Below are 17504 nucleotides of genomic sequence, written 5' to 3' on the forward strand. Positions count from 1 at the left end.
AAGAATTTTTTAAATGACATATTTTGCATTAGTTGTTCACTCTGTGAGCAAGTTATCAAGACAATAATACTCATCAAATTTTTAGCTAGAATTAATTTATTCTTGTGGTGCTGGGAATTGAACCTATGACCTTGCATTTATGAGACACATGCGCTACACAGTGGTATATCTGCATTCTGGTTTTATGTTTAAATAGTGATATCAATTGCATATTTAGTAAACAGACAAAGCAAACACCTTTTCTACTACTAAAATTAATGCAACTGAACAATTCTGAAAAGAGTGGGTATTTTAAATAATCTAAACTTAAATATTTGTTCTTAGTTTTATTTATTGTGCTAGTAGTGGGGCTTGAACTCGGGGCCAGGGCATACTTCTTAAGACTTCTTGAACCACACCTCCACTTCCAGCTTTTTGCTAGTTAACTGGAGATAAGAATCTCATGAACTTTTCTTCCTGGAATGGTTTTGAACTGGGATCCTCTGGTCTCAGCTTCCTCAATAGCTATAGTTACAGATGTGAGCCACTGGTGCCCACCTTATTTCTTAATTTTAAAAGTTAAAATGTAATCTTTACTGTGCCAATAAACCCAACCTATCATGTTAATTACAAATTTTAATGACAACTTCTGACATTTCAAAATCTTACATTTGTTCTCAGGTTCTATGATTTTTCAGTTTTATAAAAATAACTCTAAGTTCAATAAACTTCCAACTGAAAGTGAAAGAAGCTTTTAGACTTTTAAATGGAGAGTGAGTACAGTGCTCTATTCCTAATTCTAGCTTTCCAGTCAGCATGTCTGGGTAGCCACTCAGTTCTGTCACTGTCATCAGACTTCTTTTGTGTTGCAAAAATTAGAAACACTTTTCCATTCCTGAGACATCATGAACATGAATAATAGCTTCTGGCTTACCTCTGAGGCTTTACTAAAATAAATTGTGTACACAGTCAGCCAAATGCTTTATTTCCACATCCTCACTTTTTAATGGTTTTCTGGAGCCTCAGTGTATAGACCAAAACAACATTAGTGAAATAGTTTTCAAGTTCTGTTCTGTCACTTAGGTAATTTCTTACAATGTTGGTAGCAGTAATAAACTGGTACTGACAGTTGAAATGAAATGTGAACAATAAGCCTTAAAATGTTTAAAACAGTTGGCCTCTGGGAAATTTTATCTTAGGAAAAGAGACTAAATCAGAGAACTCATTAGATGCAAAGGTAATCATGCCATGATTTACACTAAAAAAATAAACAAAGCCTAAATGTTCAACATCAACAAGAGGGTTAAATAAATTATAGTAGGCATGCCTAATAAACTAACACAGAAACACTAAAGAGTATCTTAACAATAACATGAAAATGCCAATATTATTGTAGTACAAAAAACAGGAAATTTGAATATGATCTATAAAGCAAAATACATTAAGTAACATGAATTATGCATAAAAGATAATCATTGAATCCTTTCTTTTTCCTCCTTTTTTGGGGGGAAAAGTTCAAACATTTTATAATGACTCTAAGGGGAACTTCATTTTTAAAAGCCATAAGGTCAGGAACTAATAGTTCTGACTTATAATCTCAGATTCTATGGAGGCTGAGGCAGGAGACTCACCTGAGTTCACAAGTTTAAGACCAGCATAAGCAACACCCCATGCAGTCTCGAAAACAAAACAAAAACCCCCATAACACTTGGATAAACCCACTTCCTTTACTAAATAGCTAATAAATTTCACTTAAACTACATTTTAAATTTTCTCTGGCATACAGTATTACAGTATTTCTTAATCTATTAATAGGGGATTTCTTTTGGCTCTTTCAGATGATTGTCATGCCAAGACACAAAAATAAGGTATGATACCCAGTCACAGAAATAGCAGGTTCATACAGAATAGAAATATTAGTTATGAAAGTTATTAAATTAATTCAGTTTTTATAGAAATTCACATAAGCAGTTCTTGGTTTAAACTGTCAAATAACTGAAAGCAATCATTAGCAATCTATTTTAGGAAATTATTTTTATATTAAAAATCAGTGCTATATTTTGAGGGAGAAGAGAAGCTATAAATCTTAATCAAGTAAACTGTGGAAAAATTTATTCTTTAATGTACCATCAAGGCACACTTTAGTGCTATTTTGGCTAGGCCAAAAGTTTAGCCTCCACAGGAATCATTTGGAAAGCTGCTTCCCATGAAATAGTGGGATTTTTCCAACTAGTTACTCCAGTGTTCTGTCTGCTTTGCATTTTTTCCTCAATGAAATAGGACAATTAATAAACTCTGGTTGCAGTAGAGAGCCCAAGTTTCAAGAGCAGCAATATTATCTTTGGATCTGGTTTGAGGGACATGAGTTATTCAAACATGGTTCAACTCTCAGAAAGCTGGCCATTTGGAATGTGTCCTTATTATTTGGAAATTCTTTTCTTTCTTGTGTTTTCCATCATTTTCCTCTCGCTTTTTTTTTCTTATAGTATCCATGAAGGTCATATAGTTGAATACTCACCAGGCAATTTTTATAGCTACTAGTGATTTTTTTTTATTTAAACATCCCTGTACTAACTAAATGCAGGATAATTTAAGAACTCTATGTGGTAAAAGCAAGTAGAATGCTGTAATACTGGCAACAGAAGCTGTAATACTGAAAGCATAGAGACAATCCCAGTATACTACTTAGCTCTGCAGCAAACAATATTTATATCATATCTTATACATGTTCTGCACTACTTCCAATTTGGGGACTGAACCTATAGATTAAAACATGAACAAGCCAGTATAGGTGGTTTACACTTGCAATCATAGCTACTTAGAAGGCTGAGATGTGAGAACTGAGGTTGGAAGCCAGCCCAGGCAGAAAAGTCTGTGAGATTCTTATCTCAACCACCAAAAAGCTAGAAGTAAAGCTGTGGTTCAAGTGGTAGAGCACTAGCCTTAAGTATAAAAGCTCAAAGACAGTGCCCAGATCCTGAGTTCAAGCACCAGGACCTATACATAAACAAAACAAAAAACACACGAATAATTTTAAAATGATTACAAGTCACAAATACAGTCATCTATGTCAGTGGATAGATTAATGCACCTGAGGTAAACTGTCACATTTTGGGAACCCTTCTTAACCAATTAAGAGCTGGACATGGTGGTGAATGACTGTCATCTCAGCTATGGAAGATGCATTATTTAAGGGTTGGTCAAGATCTACACTGGTCTGGGCATAAACATGAGCCCCTCTTAAAACAACAACAAAAAAATGATACTTGTGGCTCATGTCTATAATATTAACTACTAGAAAGGTTGATATCTGAAAAGCAAGTTCAGAACCAGCAGAAGGCAGACAAATCTGAGAGAATCTTATTTCCAATTAACTAACAAAAAGACAGAAGTGGTAGAGTCAGCATTGAGTTCAAGAGGGTGGATGGTGGGGATGTAGGGAGTGGTGGGAGTGTTAGGGACCTGGCGTAAGTGGTAGAGCCTCTGCCTAGAAAGCCCAAGGCCCTCTGCTCAAACTCCTGTACTACTAGAAAGGAATTATAAATAAATAAATAACAGGGGCTGGGAAGGTGGCTCAGTGGTAAAGCGCTTGCCTTGCATGCCTGAGGCCCTGAGTTCGATTCCTCAGCACCACATAAGCAAAAAGAAAAAAGCCGGAAGTAAGGCTCAAGTGGTAGAGTGCTAGCCTTGAGCTGAGGAGCTGAGGAGCTGAGGGACAGCGCCCAGGCCCAGAATTCAGGCCCCACGACCAGGCCCAAATAAATAAATAAATAAATAACAGACCATTATTACTTAGATTTAGAAAGGCAAGCCCCCAAAGAAATAAAACTGAAACTTTCTTATATGCTGCTGATTCTGGGAAATGTAACTAGAAGTGGGGAAGAATACATAGACAATTGTTTCAAGTCCTGTTCAAGTACATCTGTACATGTATGTTTAAGCATGTAATACTTCTTCTATAGATAAAAAGTTAAATTTTTAGCTCCGAAGACCTACCTATCCATTTTTATAGCCCAATAACAAAAAGTTCAGCTTCTCACAAGGAAGCATTTGTTCTATTAAAGCAAATATTATGAAGGAATCATATACATGAGTAGAACACACACAGTCTAGCCTAAGGCTTCTCAATTTGACTGCTACATTTTGGTATATATAATTTTTTTTTGCTGTAAGTGCTGTCTTGTGTATTATAGCATGCTAAGTAGCATCTTTATTACTTTATTACTGGACTTTACTACTGGGAACCAACACCACCTCAACCTCCTAATCCCCATCCTTAGGTATGATAATAAGAAATGTCTCCAGACATTGCCAGTGGCTTGGGGAAGCAGAAATACATTTGAGAATCTTCAAGAATCCTTCCCTTCCCTTCCTTCCTTCCTTCCTCCCTCCCTCCCTTCCTTCCCTCCCTCTCTTCCTTCCTTTCCTCCCTCTCTTCCTCCCAACCTCCCTCCCTCCTTTTTCTTTCCTTCCTTTCCCTCTCTCCCTCTTCTTCCTCCCATTCCCTCTCACTCCCCCTCTCTTTTTCTTCTTAATTTATTTGTGCAAGAATGTTCCTGGAGAAGTCTGTTACATGAGGATCAAGTGGCTGAAAATCCAGACCAGGTCATGAGTTTGAATGTTGCTTCACCGGAGGTCTCTGGGTTTTCTCCCAGAGACCTGTTCATGCACATTAGCAATGCTGAGCCACTGTGAGGCAGCCAGCCAAAATCATTCTGGAACTTTCTTCAGCATTATTACCAGGATTGAGATCAGAAAAAAAACCATTCCATGTCAGTTTGTCAGTGATTAGTTCCCTCTCATTTCTCAGCCCCTCAAAGAAAGTATGTACTAGCACATGTTCTCCAAGCAGACCCCTGCTATTGTTGGAATTCATGATCCCTTTTCTAATATAAGCAATCTTTCATGATCCCTTTTCTAATATAAGCAATCTTTTATTTTTTTTAAAGGATGAAGCTAGATGCTGGTGGCGCATGCCTGTAATCCTAGCTACTCGGAAGGATGAGATCTGAGGATCATAGCTCAAAGCCAAACCAAGAAGGAAAGTCATGAGCCTCTATTCTCCAATTAACCACCAAAAAGCCAGAAGAGGAGCACTGGCTTAAGTGTACAGTGCTAGCTTCGAGCAAAAAAGCTCAGGGACAGTTCATGCCAAGGACCAGCACAAAAATAAATAAATGAAAAGGATGAGAGCATATGTAATCAACTGTTGGTTTATTAAACTATGCTTATTAATCAAAGTAAAAAGTATTTTTAAATGAGATGAAAATAGAGATTGGATAGCTGACTATAACTTCAAATAAATACCCACAGTGAGCTATGATTTTGTAAACAGGAATTTATAATCTCTCAGTCAGTGAGAGCTTCTCAGAACTAAACGAAATTCACCATGACCTTAAAGGAATTCATAGCTTTCATGATAGCCAGACAAGAGTTAGGCAAAACAAAACAAAACACTCCACTCACTGTGAGCTTTCTTGAGAAATGTTAATGTCCACCAGATCATGTAGACATTGCACAACGTATCCTATAAACTACATAAACTATTTTCTTTTCTTTTTTTGGCAGCATTTCAATATTAGTATTGTGCTTGTTAGTCAGGTGCTCCAAAGGCAATTTTGTTGCTTTTTGAAAATCTTGCTATATAACCCAGGTTAACCTTGAACTCACTCTTCTAAGTGCTAGGATTACCACACCTGGCTATTTTTGTCCTGCATGTTATTCTTGGAACTTATAAAATATAATCCCTCCATCTTTCTTTGTAATAGTATAGTTTGCAATTGGAGCCTTTTGCTTGCTAGGTGAGAGCTTTACCACTTGAGCCAAGTTCTCCCTGCCTTTTTTAACTTGTTGTTTTTTCAAACATGGTCTTCCATTTTTGTCTGAGACCAACCTCAGATTACAATCCTCCTACCTGTGCCTCTCTCATAGCAATACCACAGGCACACATCAACATGCTTAGCTTATTGATTAACATGGAGTCTCACTAACTTTGCCTGGGGTTGGACTTGAACCACAATCCTCCAAATCTCCACCACTTGAATAGAGAGAATTATAAGCATAAAATCAATCCCACCACACCTTGCTATTCTCCTCCATAGTTTTAATACTGCCATCTATTCATTTCCCACCTAACCAGTTTTTATTAAATATCCTCTGTATGTCAAGCATATGGTAGATGCTATGAAAATCATGGCTAATAGTTTGAATATAAACTAAATTTTCCAGGAATATAATTACCATCTAAATGCAGGAAACACTCTTTTAACTTGTTGTGTTTGGAACTTTGTCAAAAACTGATCCTAAATAGAAAATCATATCACCAACAATATGTTCTTTATTTAACTGGTAGGGCAATACATTATGTGGAAGTAGTGTATTATTTTCCTATGGCTGGCACAGCAAATTACCACAGACTTGGTGGCTTAAAATAACATTCTCTCACAGTTCTGGAGGCCAGAAGCTCAAAATCAGTTTCACTGGGTCAAAACTCAAGGTGTCAGCAGGACCACACTCCCTCTGAAGGCTTTGCAGAGAATCCATTCCATGCCTTATTCAGCTTCTGGTAACAGCTGGAATGCCTTAACTTGTGGTCCTATCAATCCATCTCTGCTTCTGGTCACATAGCTGTTTTCTCTTTTGCCTGAGGCCTTCCTCTGTGATACAGGTAAACAAACTTAGAGTCTGTCAGAACAATCTCTCCATCTCAACACTTTAAACTTAGTCACAAGTACAAAGACCTTTTTTCCATGTAAGGTAACATTCACTAGTACTAAGGTTTGAACTTTGGTATTGTGCTTGTATTTGAAGAGACCAATATTCAATTGACCACAGATAAATTATAAAATCAAATGGGCATTTTATTTCAGATAGTAAAACAAGAATTTAGAAAATATTACAAAAGAGAATGTTGGTGGAAGCATGGCTCAAGTGGTATAGTGCCTGCCCAGCACAGGCATCATGCTCTGAGTTCAATCCTCAGTACTACCAAAAAAAGTAGGAGTTAGAGGATAGAGAATCACTGCTCTGGAAAATTTTAACTTAAAATAACACTCATAAAGGGCCATTCAATACTTATTAGACATTAGAATCTTTATCATAAAAGAACGGTAACCTTCTTTAGGAAAAGTACAATAAGGAGACTGTATTCATGTCCTTAGAGAAAATGAATTTTCTGGGCTGTAGAAAGGACCAAATTCTCTTTGGAAGTAATACTTTGTTAATTCTTTGACTCTCTTCAACACATTGAGGGGCTTCTCACTGCCTCAGCAATGGTCCCATTTTTCCTTAGTATCTAGACTTGTTTACCTCTTCACTTTTAATTTTCTCTTCTGTGACTTATGTAGTACTTAAAAAAAAAAACACAGTACTAGGATCTGAATTAGCACCTCAAGCTTGTCTAGAAAGTGCTCTACCATTTGATCCACCCACCCCCCATGCAAACCTTTTTGCGTTATCTTCTACATAGGATCTTGCATTCTTTTAGCCTGTGCTGAAGTGGTCCTGCATCCTCCTATCTATGCCCCCACTGTAGCTGGGACATGTGCATACCCCAATGCCCAGCTTATCTGTTGAGATAAGTTCTAACTTGTAGCCTAGACTGGCCTGGAACTATGGTCTGCTTGATCTCTGTCTCTTGAGGAGCTAGAATTTACCACTGTGCCTGTCAACTATTTTTGCTACCTTGAATATGCAATATATTCTTTCATACCTTTGGGTCTGGGAATATGGCTTAGTGATAGAGTGCTTGCCTAACATGCATGAAGCCCTGGGTTCGATCCTCAGTACAACATGAACTTTTATACCTTCGTATGTGCTAAAATATACTTAATGGTAAAATGGACTTGCAGAAAATTATCAAGAGAATAATATTTTAAAAGTTGGCATAACTGGATTTCTGATCATCCATATGGTGTCTTAGTATGAATTATTTAAAAATTATGTTGAATTTTAGGAGGCAATCTTCAAACATGGAAACTGATTTCCTTCCATTATACTACCTTTTATATACTATTCTATTGATAATTTCCCATTGGCTCTTTTTACACATTTTTTCTTTGTGGCATTCCTGTGCTAACATATTGGACCACCAGGCTTGATTTCATTTTCTTAACATTCACTCCCATTTTCAAGGTTTTTTTTTTTTGGGGGGGGGCGGTTGTGGGGCCTGAACTCTGGGCCTGGGCGCTGTCCCTCAGCTCTTCAGCTCAAGGCTAGCACTCTACCACTTGAGCCACAGTGCCACTTCCGGCTTTTTTCTTTTTGCTTATGTGGTGCTGAGGAATCGAACCCCGGGTCTCATGCATGCAAGGCAAGCGCTCTACCACTGAGCCCATTCCCAGCTCCTATTTTCAAGGTTTTTATCTTTCCAAACTCCCAAACACCCACATACATCAAGAAAGTTTCTTTGATTCTTCCAACCCAACTACTAAATTAATTTTATTTTTACTTCTAGAATTCTTACTCTTGTTTCAAAGATGCAATATCTTCTTTCAGTTCTCCAAAGCTAGTAAATAAGCATCACTCCTTCTATCATTGTTCTTCATCCTCCCTCCCCCTTTCTCAAAGCAATTTCAACTGATTTACTGTTTTCTTTGTATACATGCATATAAAGAATTTTGACTGTCTTCATTCACCCTTCCCCTCAGATACTGTTTAATTATCTGATCTTTTTTTTTTTGGTGTATATTAACTATACCAAAGGGTTTTATCACAGTATTTCACACTTGAATTACATTATAAAGTTCTCATATGGTCTCTGAATTATGTTTTCTCTTTTCCTCTAATCCCTTCCCATACACATAAACACAGGCTTTGTGTTTTCTTCATTTGCATTTTTAGAGCTTCTCAACAAAAGTGATCAAAGTTCCCATATGCCTCCTGCTCTTCAACATCATTAGGATCTTATATTAGAATAGACATTTGTCAGAACCAAAGAATCTACTCTGCTATGTCAGCATAACACAAAGTTTATCATTTACCGCACAGTACTTTTTTGGTACTGCACATTCTGTGAGCCTTGACCAATGTGAACTTCTGTTATAATATACAGTCACTGCTTTGTCCTGAAAATATTCTGTGCTCTGCTATCCATTCATGCTTCCCTCCTAACCCCTGGGATCTGCTGTGCTTTTTACTGCCTCCAGTTTCACTTTTTCAAGGATATTATACCATTAGAACCATATAGTCTTTAGGGGCCATTTTCTGCATTAATTCTATATATTTAAAGTGTTCAACGTCTTAATATATATACATAATGAAAGTATTATGGCAAGGAAGGAAATTCACATATCCATCCTCTCACAGATACTTTCATTTCCTTTCTCTCTCACAGCAAATTTCCAGTAAACAGAATTGACTGTAGTCATTATGCTGTTTATTAAATCTGCATATTTGTTTATCACATATAACTTTGTATCTTTTTTTTTTTTTTTTGCCAGTCATGGCTCTTCAGCTCAAGGCTAGCGCTCTACCACTTGAGCTGACTTTTTCTGCTTCTGTGGTGCTGAGGAATCGAACCCAGGGCCTCGTGCATGCAAGGCAAGCCACCTTCCCAGCCCCATAACTTTGTATCTTTTGATCAAAGACTTCTCATCCCTTTCTCATTCCTCCATGTCCCTGTAAACACTGATTTATTGTTTTTATACTCTAAGATCCCACATGTGAATAAGAGCAGAATCTTGGTGTCAGTATTCTCAAAACTCAGAACCCCTATTAGCTAAGACATTCCTTCAGTTTGTAGACTTTCATTTGTTTTCAGTATGATGACCTTGCCCTAACTATATCTATAAATCTAGAGTCTTTCTGATTTACCTTGTACAGCTTCCACGTTTCTATACTGGTGGCGAAATAGTAGGACACTGTATATGAATGTAGACTCAAGTCATAAGGCATAAGGTTGTTGTCACATTCAAACATCAGCTCTAACTAACCAACTAGTTGTTCAACCTTAAAATAACCTCATAGTACCTCAGTTCCCTAATCTCTAATATTCATATAACAATACCTACCTGAAATAATTTTTATAAGACTAGCTCCTGTGTGCAAACCTCTATACGAAGTAAAAAATATTATCTTTAAAGAAGCTTAGGTTTCCTTAGGACAAAAAGTTAAGGGAATATTTAGGCCATGTTAAGGGAATTAAGGACATGGACATCTTGAGGGTTGATTGTCAGCCCTAGAGAATATAGTACAAAGATTTTAGGAGTCAGATAGTGGAAGAGGTGACAGTCATAAGAGATGAGTCTGGCAATGAAGGATTAGATTCTTAAAATAACTAACAAAATGAAGATAAATATTATTATTTTTTCTTTTTTTGTCGATCAAAGGGCCTGAAGTCTGGGTCTGGGTGCTGTCCCTCAGCTCTTCAGCTCAAGGCTAGAGCCCTACCACTTGAGCCACAGTGCCACTTCTGGCTCTTTTCTGCTTATGTGATGCTGAGGAATTGAACCCAGAGCCTCATGAATGAGAGGAAAGCACTCTACCATTGAGCCAACTTCCCAGCCCTAAATATTGTTTATTAATGCAAATGGCCTTGAGGCATACATGGGAATAAGGGTTTGGGAAAGAACATGCAGAGTTCTAGAAGTCATTCCCTCTGCTGATGATAATGTGCAGTCTGGAAGAAGGTATCTATGGCTTTAATCTTAGAGCATGACATGCTCCCACAGAATAGCACTGAGCTGAGCCAGCTGTCCTGAGACTGAAGTACCACCTCTGGTAATCCTTAGAGATTTTGTCCTGGTGAACATTATAATAGAGCTGGTCATTTTACAAGGACTTGCCATTTTATGCACATTATTATTTTAGTCTCATAACAATACCAGGAGAAAAAAGTTCTCATGGCCATTTTAAAGAGAGCAAACTAAGGCTAGAGAGAACAGCTACCTTGTATAACACCTCAGCTCTCAAGGAAAGTACTAGTAGGCCTTAATCCTGCATAAAATCTAATATAGGAGAACTTCATGTGAAGAAATTTCTTTACATTCTCTGCACTTTATAGCTCCAAAGAAAGAAGAAATTACTTTATAAAGACTTGTAATAACTATTTCTCTGACCAATGAATATAAACTGAAAAGTGTACTCTTTTATGATAGCTACATGTTATTTGTACTCTAGTCTCCTACAAACAAAAAAAAATTAAAGGCCTACCTCCAAAGAGAACTCAATCAGCAGAAGACAGGTACATCAGTATGCATGAAGAAGTTAGTTCCTGGGCCCAAGCAAGCTACAAAAACCAAAGAAAAGGAAAAAAGAAGGAGAAACAAATGTTTTCACCGTATATGCCCCAGACTTACAGAAAAGAACAACAGACTGTTCAGGATCTGAAGGAAGGAGATTAGCATTATTTAGAAATTTTTACAAATTGAATACAATTCCTATACGATGGAAATTAGTAACCATTCTGTCGGTGAAGATATAATTGCCATATTGGTTTCTAAATTAATCTTTAACAGAATTAAAGTCTTAATTTTTAATTGAACTTGTTAAAAGAACCTACTGTAATGTTGGGAAAGCTATCTTAAGTTTTTTTTTTTCATACAAACAAACAAAACTTCAAAATTAACATTCCAGTCAGGTTTCAGCAAGATTTATAAGTACCATTACCTGCAGCTATTAGTCCTGAGTTCAGGAAGCTATTGTGAGTAACTTTACATTGTTCCTTTAGCATTTTCAGGTTCAAGACATTCACCAAGAACAACAGCAGGCATTTGTAGTATGGATGGCAGAATATGAGTAAGGTACAGCTATGAACAATGCGACCTATATTGGTTCTGTGTAAGAATTATCTGGACCACTTATTAAATAATGTTCATAAACAAGATAACAGGTGTTAGGAAAACCAATGAGAACAGTTGTTTTTTCTAAATCAGTTTTCAAAAATTAGGTCAAGGCTTATCTGCAATTTCATTCCAGAATAATGTGAATTATTATTTTTTGTTTGTCTTGGGCAGTACTGGGGTATGAACTCAGAGCCTAGCACTTGCCAGGCAGGTGCTTTACCATACAAGCCAATCTCCCAGCCCCAAAATCGTATTTTTAAGAAAATCTATTTTGTCTATTTATTTTGCTTCTAAAAGTCTGAAAGCCACTAGACCAAATACAGCAACTCATCCACTTAGGAATTAAACGCATGATTTGGCATCAAAATAGGCCTAACTCAAAAATAAGAGAGATTAGAAAAATAAAAAGAGCCAGAGTCGATAGAATATTGGGTAATGCCAAAAGGAAAACCCTGTGTTTTTGTTATTCATATAATCTTATTTATTGCAACTTAAAAGAACTTAACTCATAGTAAAGTTCCAAGTGGAAAAAGTATACACAGATATATTGAATTAATTGAACTAAGGAAAACCTACCATATTCTAGACTTGTAAGTAAAAGTACAGCTTTATGGTCTTACTTTCTGCAGTTTTAGCCTCTGTCTCACAGACTAATATGCATAGTATAGGCAGTAACTCTCAGAGGTGGTCTCCTTAAAGAAATGATTACTTAGGAGAAATACAATCAGAAGCAATGTCTGTTAACTGGTTCCTCAGAAACATAAAGTTTAGATCCTCTACACAGCTTCCGAGTGTCTCCTTAATCTATGCTAACCCATGTTATTATGCTGTGTTTTGTGAAGGAAGGCAGGTAGGAATGCCAGTTTCCACCTCCCAGCCCCTTTGGGTATTCCCTCATAAGATGGAGCCTAAATATCTTGGCCTTTTGAGATATTCTTCATTTCCACCACCTTACCAATTGATAATATTTGTATGCCTACTGAAAATTAATTTTGTGCCTGTGTACTGCTAGAGTTTTGTGTGTTTTGTGGTGCTGGGGTTTGAAATCATGGCCTCATTCACGTTAAATATACTCTATTACTGAGCAGCACAGTAGTCCTAGAAATTAGCTTTGAGATATCAAATCCTATATGCAAATACAAACTCAAGGGATTTTTTTCATCAAATAAAATAGCAAACTATTTTTACTTACATGTCTGAATACACATGCTAAGCAGGAGGTGGACTGAGTAAGAAGCCAGTAAAGCAACCATCAGCAGCAAGAAACTAAAACAAAAATGAACACATGAGCAAGGGCTGTGAGTATAGTTTATGTGGTAAAGGGCCTGCCCTACCAAGTGCAAGCCTTGAGTTCAAACTCCAGTGCTGCCAACAAAAGAAACATTTGGTCAAATCCTCTCTAAAGTTTCTTTCTCTTGTGGCATATTATCATAAAAACAAATTTCTTCAATAATGATCACAGGGACTAACTCTTGAGTAGAATTATGGTCATTAAGGTAATTTAAAGTCATGTTTTCTGCTTTTATGTATTTACTAAATATTATTTAAATAACAACACATAAAAAGAAATGAAGGGGGAAAACTAAGTTTGTTTAAGACACAAATTTCCTTATTTTGCATTCCTATCTGCTGACTGCTGGTTCAGCAATGAATGGTCATAACATTTCCCTTTTATGATTGATTTTTTCCAATTCTATGTCTAAACAGAAGTTTAGTCATGAAATACCACTATCCTCTTTGGGTTTTTTTTTTTCTCCCCTTCACTTCTATTCTGTTGATGTGCACCTTTTTGTGTGTGTCAGGGTCTTGAACTCAGGGCCTGGTCACTGCCCCTGAGCTCTTGCTCAAGACTAGTACTCTACCACTTTGAGCCACAGTGCCACTTGTAGATTTTTCTGAGTGTAGTACTGGAGATAAGAATCTCACAGACTATGCGCTGGGAATGTGACCTATAGTAGAATGCTTACCTAGCATGCATGAAGCCCTGTTTTCAATTCCTTAGCACCAAATAAAGAGGAAATACCGGAAGTGGTACTGTGGCTCAAGTAGTAGAGTGCTAGCCTTGAGCAAAAGAAGCCCAGGGACAGTGCTCAGGCCCTGAGTTCAAGCCCCAGGACTGGCAAATAAATAAGAATTTCACAAACTTTCTGCCCAGGCTGGCTTTGAACCTCAAACCTTTGAATCTTAGCCTCCTGAGCCACCAGTGCCCGGCTGGGCTTTTTTTTTTTTTAATCTTATCTTCACCCATCACTAATTGTATTTCCTAGCATCTACTAAACACTTTCCACACCAACCAAAACAAGGAAACTAACACACTTCTAATGACACAATCTGAAAACACTGCAATGTAATGACGGGGATCCTCTCATCTACATGATGAAAAGAAGCAACATTCATACTGCCCTACTTGCTCTCAGGAAGATACTGGCAGTACAAGCTTCTAGCTACATAGCTGCCCCCAGTAGACTGCCCAACATGAAAGAAATCTACCTTTGTATCCACTTAATACTTTTAGAGTTAGTATAGCAAGTAGCAAGCAGCTATTAAATGGACATCAGAGACCTCACACAGTAAAGGTTTAGCATCACCAAAAGAAATTTGATTTAATTCATTGGATTCACATTCAAAGGTATATAATTTCATGTAAGACCCTAGTAAATAAAATATGATCCATACATGAAACATGACATTTTTCAAAGAAAACCAGAAACTAAGTCCTCTGATTATGACTTGCCTAAAGCATTACATATTGTTGTGAATATATCCCATAATAAAATCAAGCTAGGTTACTTGAAACTTGCTTTGTTTACCCAGAAATTTTTTTTAAAACCTAAGTAAGACTCTGCATTTTAAATTTTGTAGTAAAATAAATCTGATTTTACTGACAAGAATGGACTTTGTTCATTCTCTTCAACATAGTGCTATGCTACATGCTAAGCATAAGGTCCAATTCTAAGGAATATAATTTTAATAGGGAAGTTAACTGCTAAATAAGTCATTATAACAAATTGCAATGACAATGAATATACAGAATTTACCTATGGGACCACAGAAAAACCAGGACAGTCTTTATTTTTGGACTAACTGGCCCATGAGCCAATTCTTGAAAGAAGAGCAAGAACAGGTATAGATAATAAACCTGGCCTCAAAAAGACAACTTAAGAGGAAATGAAGAATAAAAAGATTATGTGCTTTATTTGCACTAAAAAAAAATAGCTACTCATAAGGAAATAGCATGGCTGACAAATTTTTATTCATTTTTGCCAATTTGACAGACATGAATAAACTCAATAAGCCCCCTCTAAAAGTTCTAAAACAAGAAATTCTGTTTTTAAAAATTCACCACAGTGGGCCTGGGAAGATGGCTCAGTGGTAGAATGCTTGCCTTGCATGCGTGAGGCCCAGGGTTCAATTCCTCAGCACCACATAAGCAGAAAAAGCGGGAAGTGGCGCTGTGGCTCAAGTGGTAGAGTGCTAGCCTTGACTGAAGAGCTGAGGACAGTGCCCAGGCCCAGTGTTCAGGCCCCACGACAGACAAAATAAATAAATAAATAAATCACACTTTTAGATTAAATAAAACTATAATTATGCATTGCATATCAATGTTTTGGTCAACGAATTTTAAATATAACAATTCCCAACAGATCTCGTAAATTGTTATCACTGAGATAGAATAGCTGTACTAACATCATTACTCTTGTGTTGGTGATGCTGATGTAAACAAACTTACTACTGTGCTGCTAGTCGCAAGTGTATCACAATTATGTGTAGCACATATAATTGTACTAATAATAAGTTATTGGGTAGTACACATAATTGAAGTACACATAATTGACAAGGACAGTAAATGACTATTTGTGCTTTATGTACTTATTATATTTTTGTTATTATACTTATGAGAAATCTGTTAAATGTTTAGCATTCCCACACAAGTCCTTGAAGGGGTGTTCCAGAGAAATCACCGTGATCATAGTGTTTCACACATTATTGTTCCTAAAGACCTCCAATAGAACAACATGTGGAAGTGGAATACAGTATGTGATCTTTACCCTGTATGGGCCTAGGATAAAGTGCATTTGTGTCTTAGTTTTTGACAAAGCTTTAAAAGCAAAGTATGAAAATAAACTTTTAATAGAAAAAGTTTAGCAAACAAGAATATAAAGAAAATTTTATTTGTGCAATATTTTTTAAGCTAAGCATTATAACAAAAGTTTTCAAAAACTTACAACTTTACAAAGTGAAAAGGTTATATTAAGCTAGGGATAATTTATTATTGAAGAGAGAAAGCAGTTTCTTACAAATGTAGTGTATGTAGCCTCACTGTATAGTGTTAATGAAGTGTATAATGGTGCACAGTAATGTCCTTGGCCTTCCAGTTCATTCATCACTCACTGCCTCACTCAGAGCAACTTCCAATCCTGTGCATAAGCAAGCTCCATTCTGGGTAAGCGTCCAAAGACATATTATATGTTTATACCATAATTTCACTATATCTATCTTTTCTTTATGTAAATGTTTTGATATACAAATACCATTGTATTACAATTGCCTACAGTGCCAGTGCAGTAACAGTAGCCTAGGCGCAACAGGCTGACCCACACAGCCTAGCTGTTCAACAGGTTATACAGTCTAATTTTAAGTATACTATATAATATTTGCATAACAATGAACTTGCCTAAGCAAAGATTTCTCAGAACATATACTCTTTATTAAGGGATACATACCTGTATATAACCTACAAAGTAGCAAATAGCAAAACCTCAAAGCTTAATTAAAAATGCAATATAATAGCTCCTGGAACTGATAACTTTTAACTTCTCAATATATAACCAAAATGGGGGAGGAGGGGCAGCAAAATGAGGTTTAAAAAAAAAAAAAACACTCACCTAAATCCAAGGATACCAGTATTTGCCATCACATAAGCTAAGCCAAGAATGCCAGTTCCCATGATGGCATTCATCAAATTAAAGACTGAGAAGCCAAATGAAACTCCTGGGGATCCCTGTCTGCGAAGTTCCTAGAATTTAAATTTTAAATTTAAATTTAAGTGAAGAACAAATTTATCACGAAATTACTGAAAGAGTATGTCATATCTTTGCAAACCACCAGGCTTTGTGTTACACGTTAGATGCCTAACCAGAGCGGATTTTCTTCCCTTTTCTTTCTACCTCTTATTAGGGCAGATCCAGGAAGCAAGTTTTCCATAAAAATCGTATTTATCAGTACAGCTGCCCGGTAGACTTCAGGAAAAGCCCTGACCTAATCTTGTGACTTTAAGAAGTGAAGATAAACTAGGAATTGAGCGGGAAATGAGAAAAAAAAAAAAAAAAAAAGGACAGGCCTCCGTTCATGTGATTCCTGAATAATCCCTGAGTCAGCGTGTTAGTGTCCACAGCTGTTCTTCCCCAATTACAAACACCAAAAAACGAATCTTTATTTATATACTTAATGAATTTCAGTCTGCTTAACTGAAAAGATGGTCAGGAAGACCTCTCAGTGACAATAAATATAGATATAGATATATAGATATTACTCTGACAAGTTTATCTCTGAAAACCCCCCTCTCCCAAAATAGCACGTGAGGGCAAAACCATCAGCTGTTAAAATCCCAGTTATAAAGTGGAGTGCCGGGACGAGGGGGTGTCGCTCAGTGGTAGAGCCCTGCCTTAGCAGTGCGAAGCCCTGAAAGCCTGGAGCTCTGTCTCCAGCATGGGTTGGGGGGGGGGCGGGGCAGGGGGAAGC

The 17504-nt window shown here is 36.9% G+C and overlaps 1 protein-coding gene across 2 annotated transcripts in view; it reads right to left on the reverse strand.

Moving 5' to 3' along the window:
- The window catches only part of Slc38a6 (solute carrier family 38, member 6), a 64416-nt gene that overhangs the window by 46258 nt on the left and 654 nt on the right, over positions 1-17504 (reverse strand). For both annotated transcript variants that reach the window (XM_013017566.1, XM_013017557.1), the window contains exons 2-3: positions 16649-16779; positions 12955-13028 (exon numbers count right to left, since the gene is read on the reverse strand). In XM_013017566.1, coding sequence (XP_012873020.1) covers positions 12955-13028; positions 16649-16779 — 205 coding nt within the window. The remainder of the gene's footprint in view (positions 1-12954; positions 13029-16648; positions 16780-17504) is intronic.

Source organism: Dipodomys ordii, unplaced genomic scaffold (assembly GCF_000151885.1).
Source record: "Dipodomys ordii isolate 6190 unplaced genomic scaffold, Dord_2.0 Scaffold2, whole genome shotgun sequence".
NCBI lineage: Eukaryota > Metazoa > Chordata > Mammalia > Rodentia > Heteromyidae > Dipodomys > Dipodomys ordii.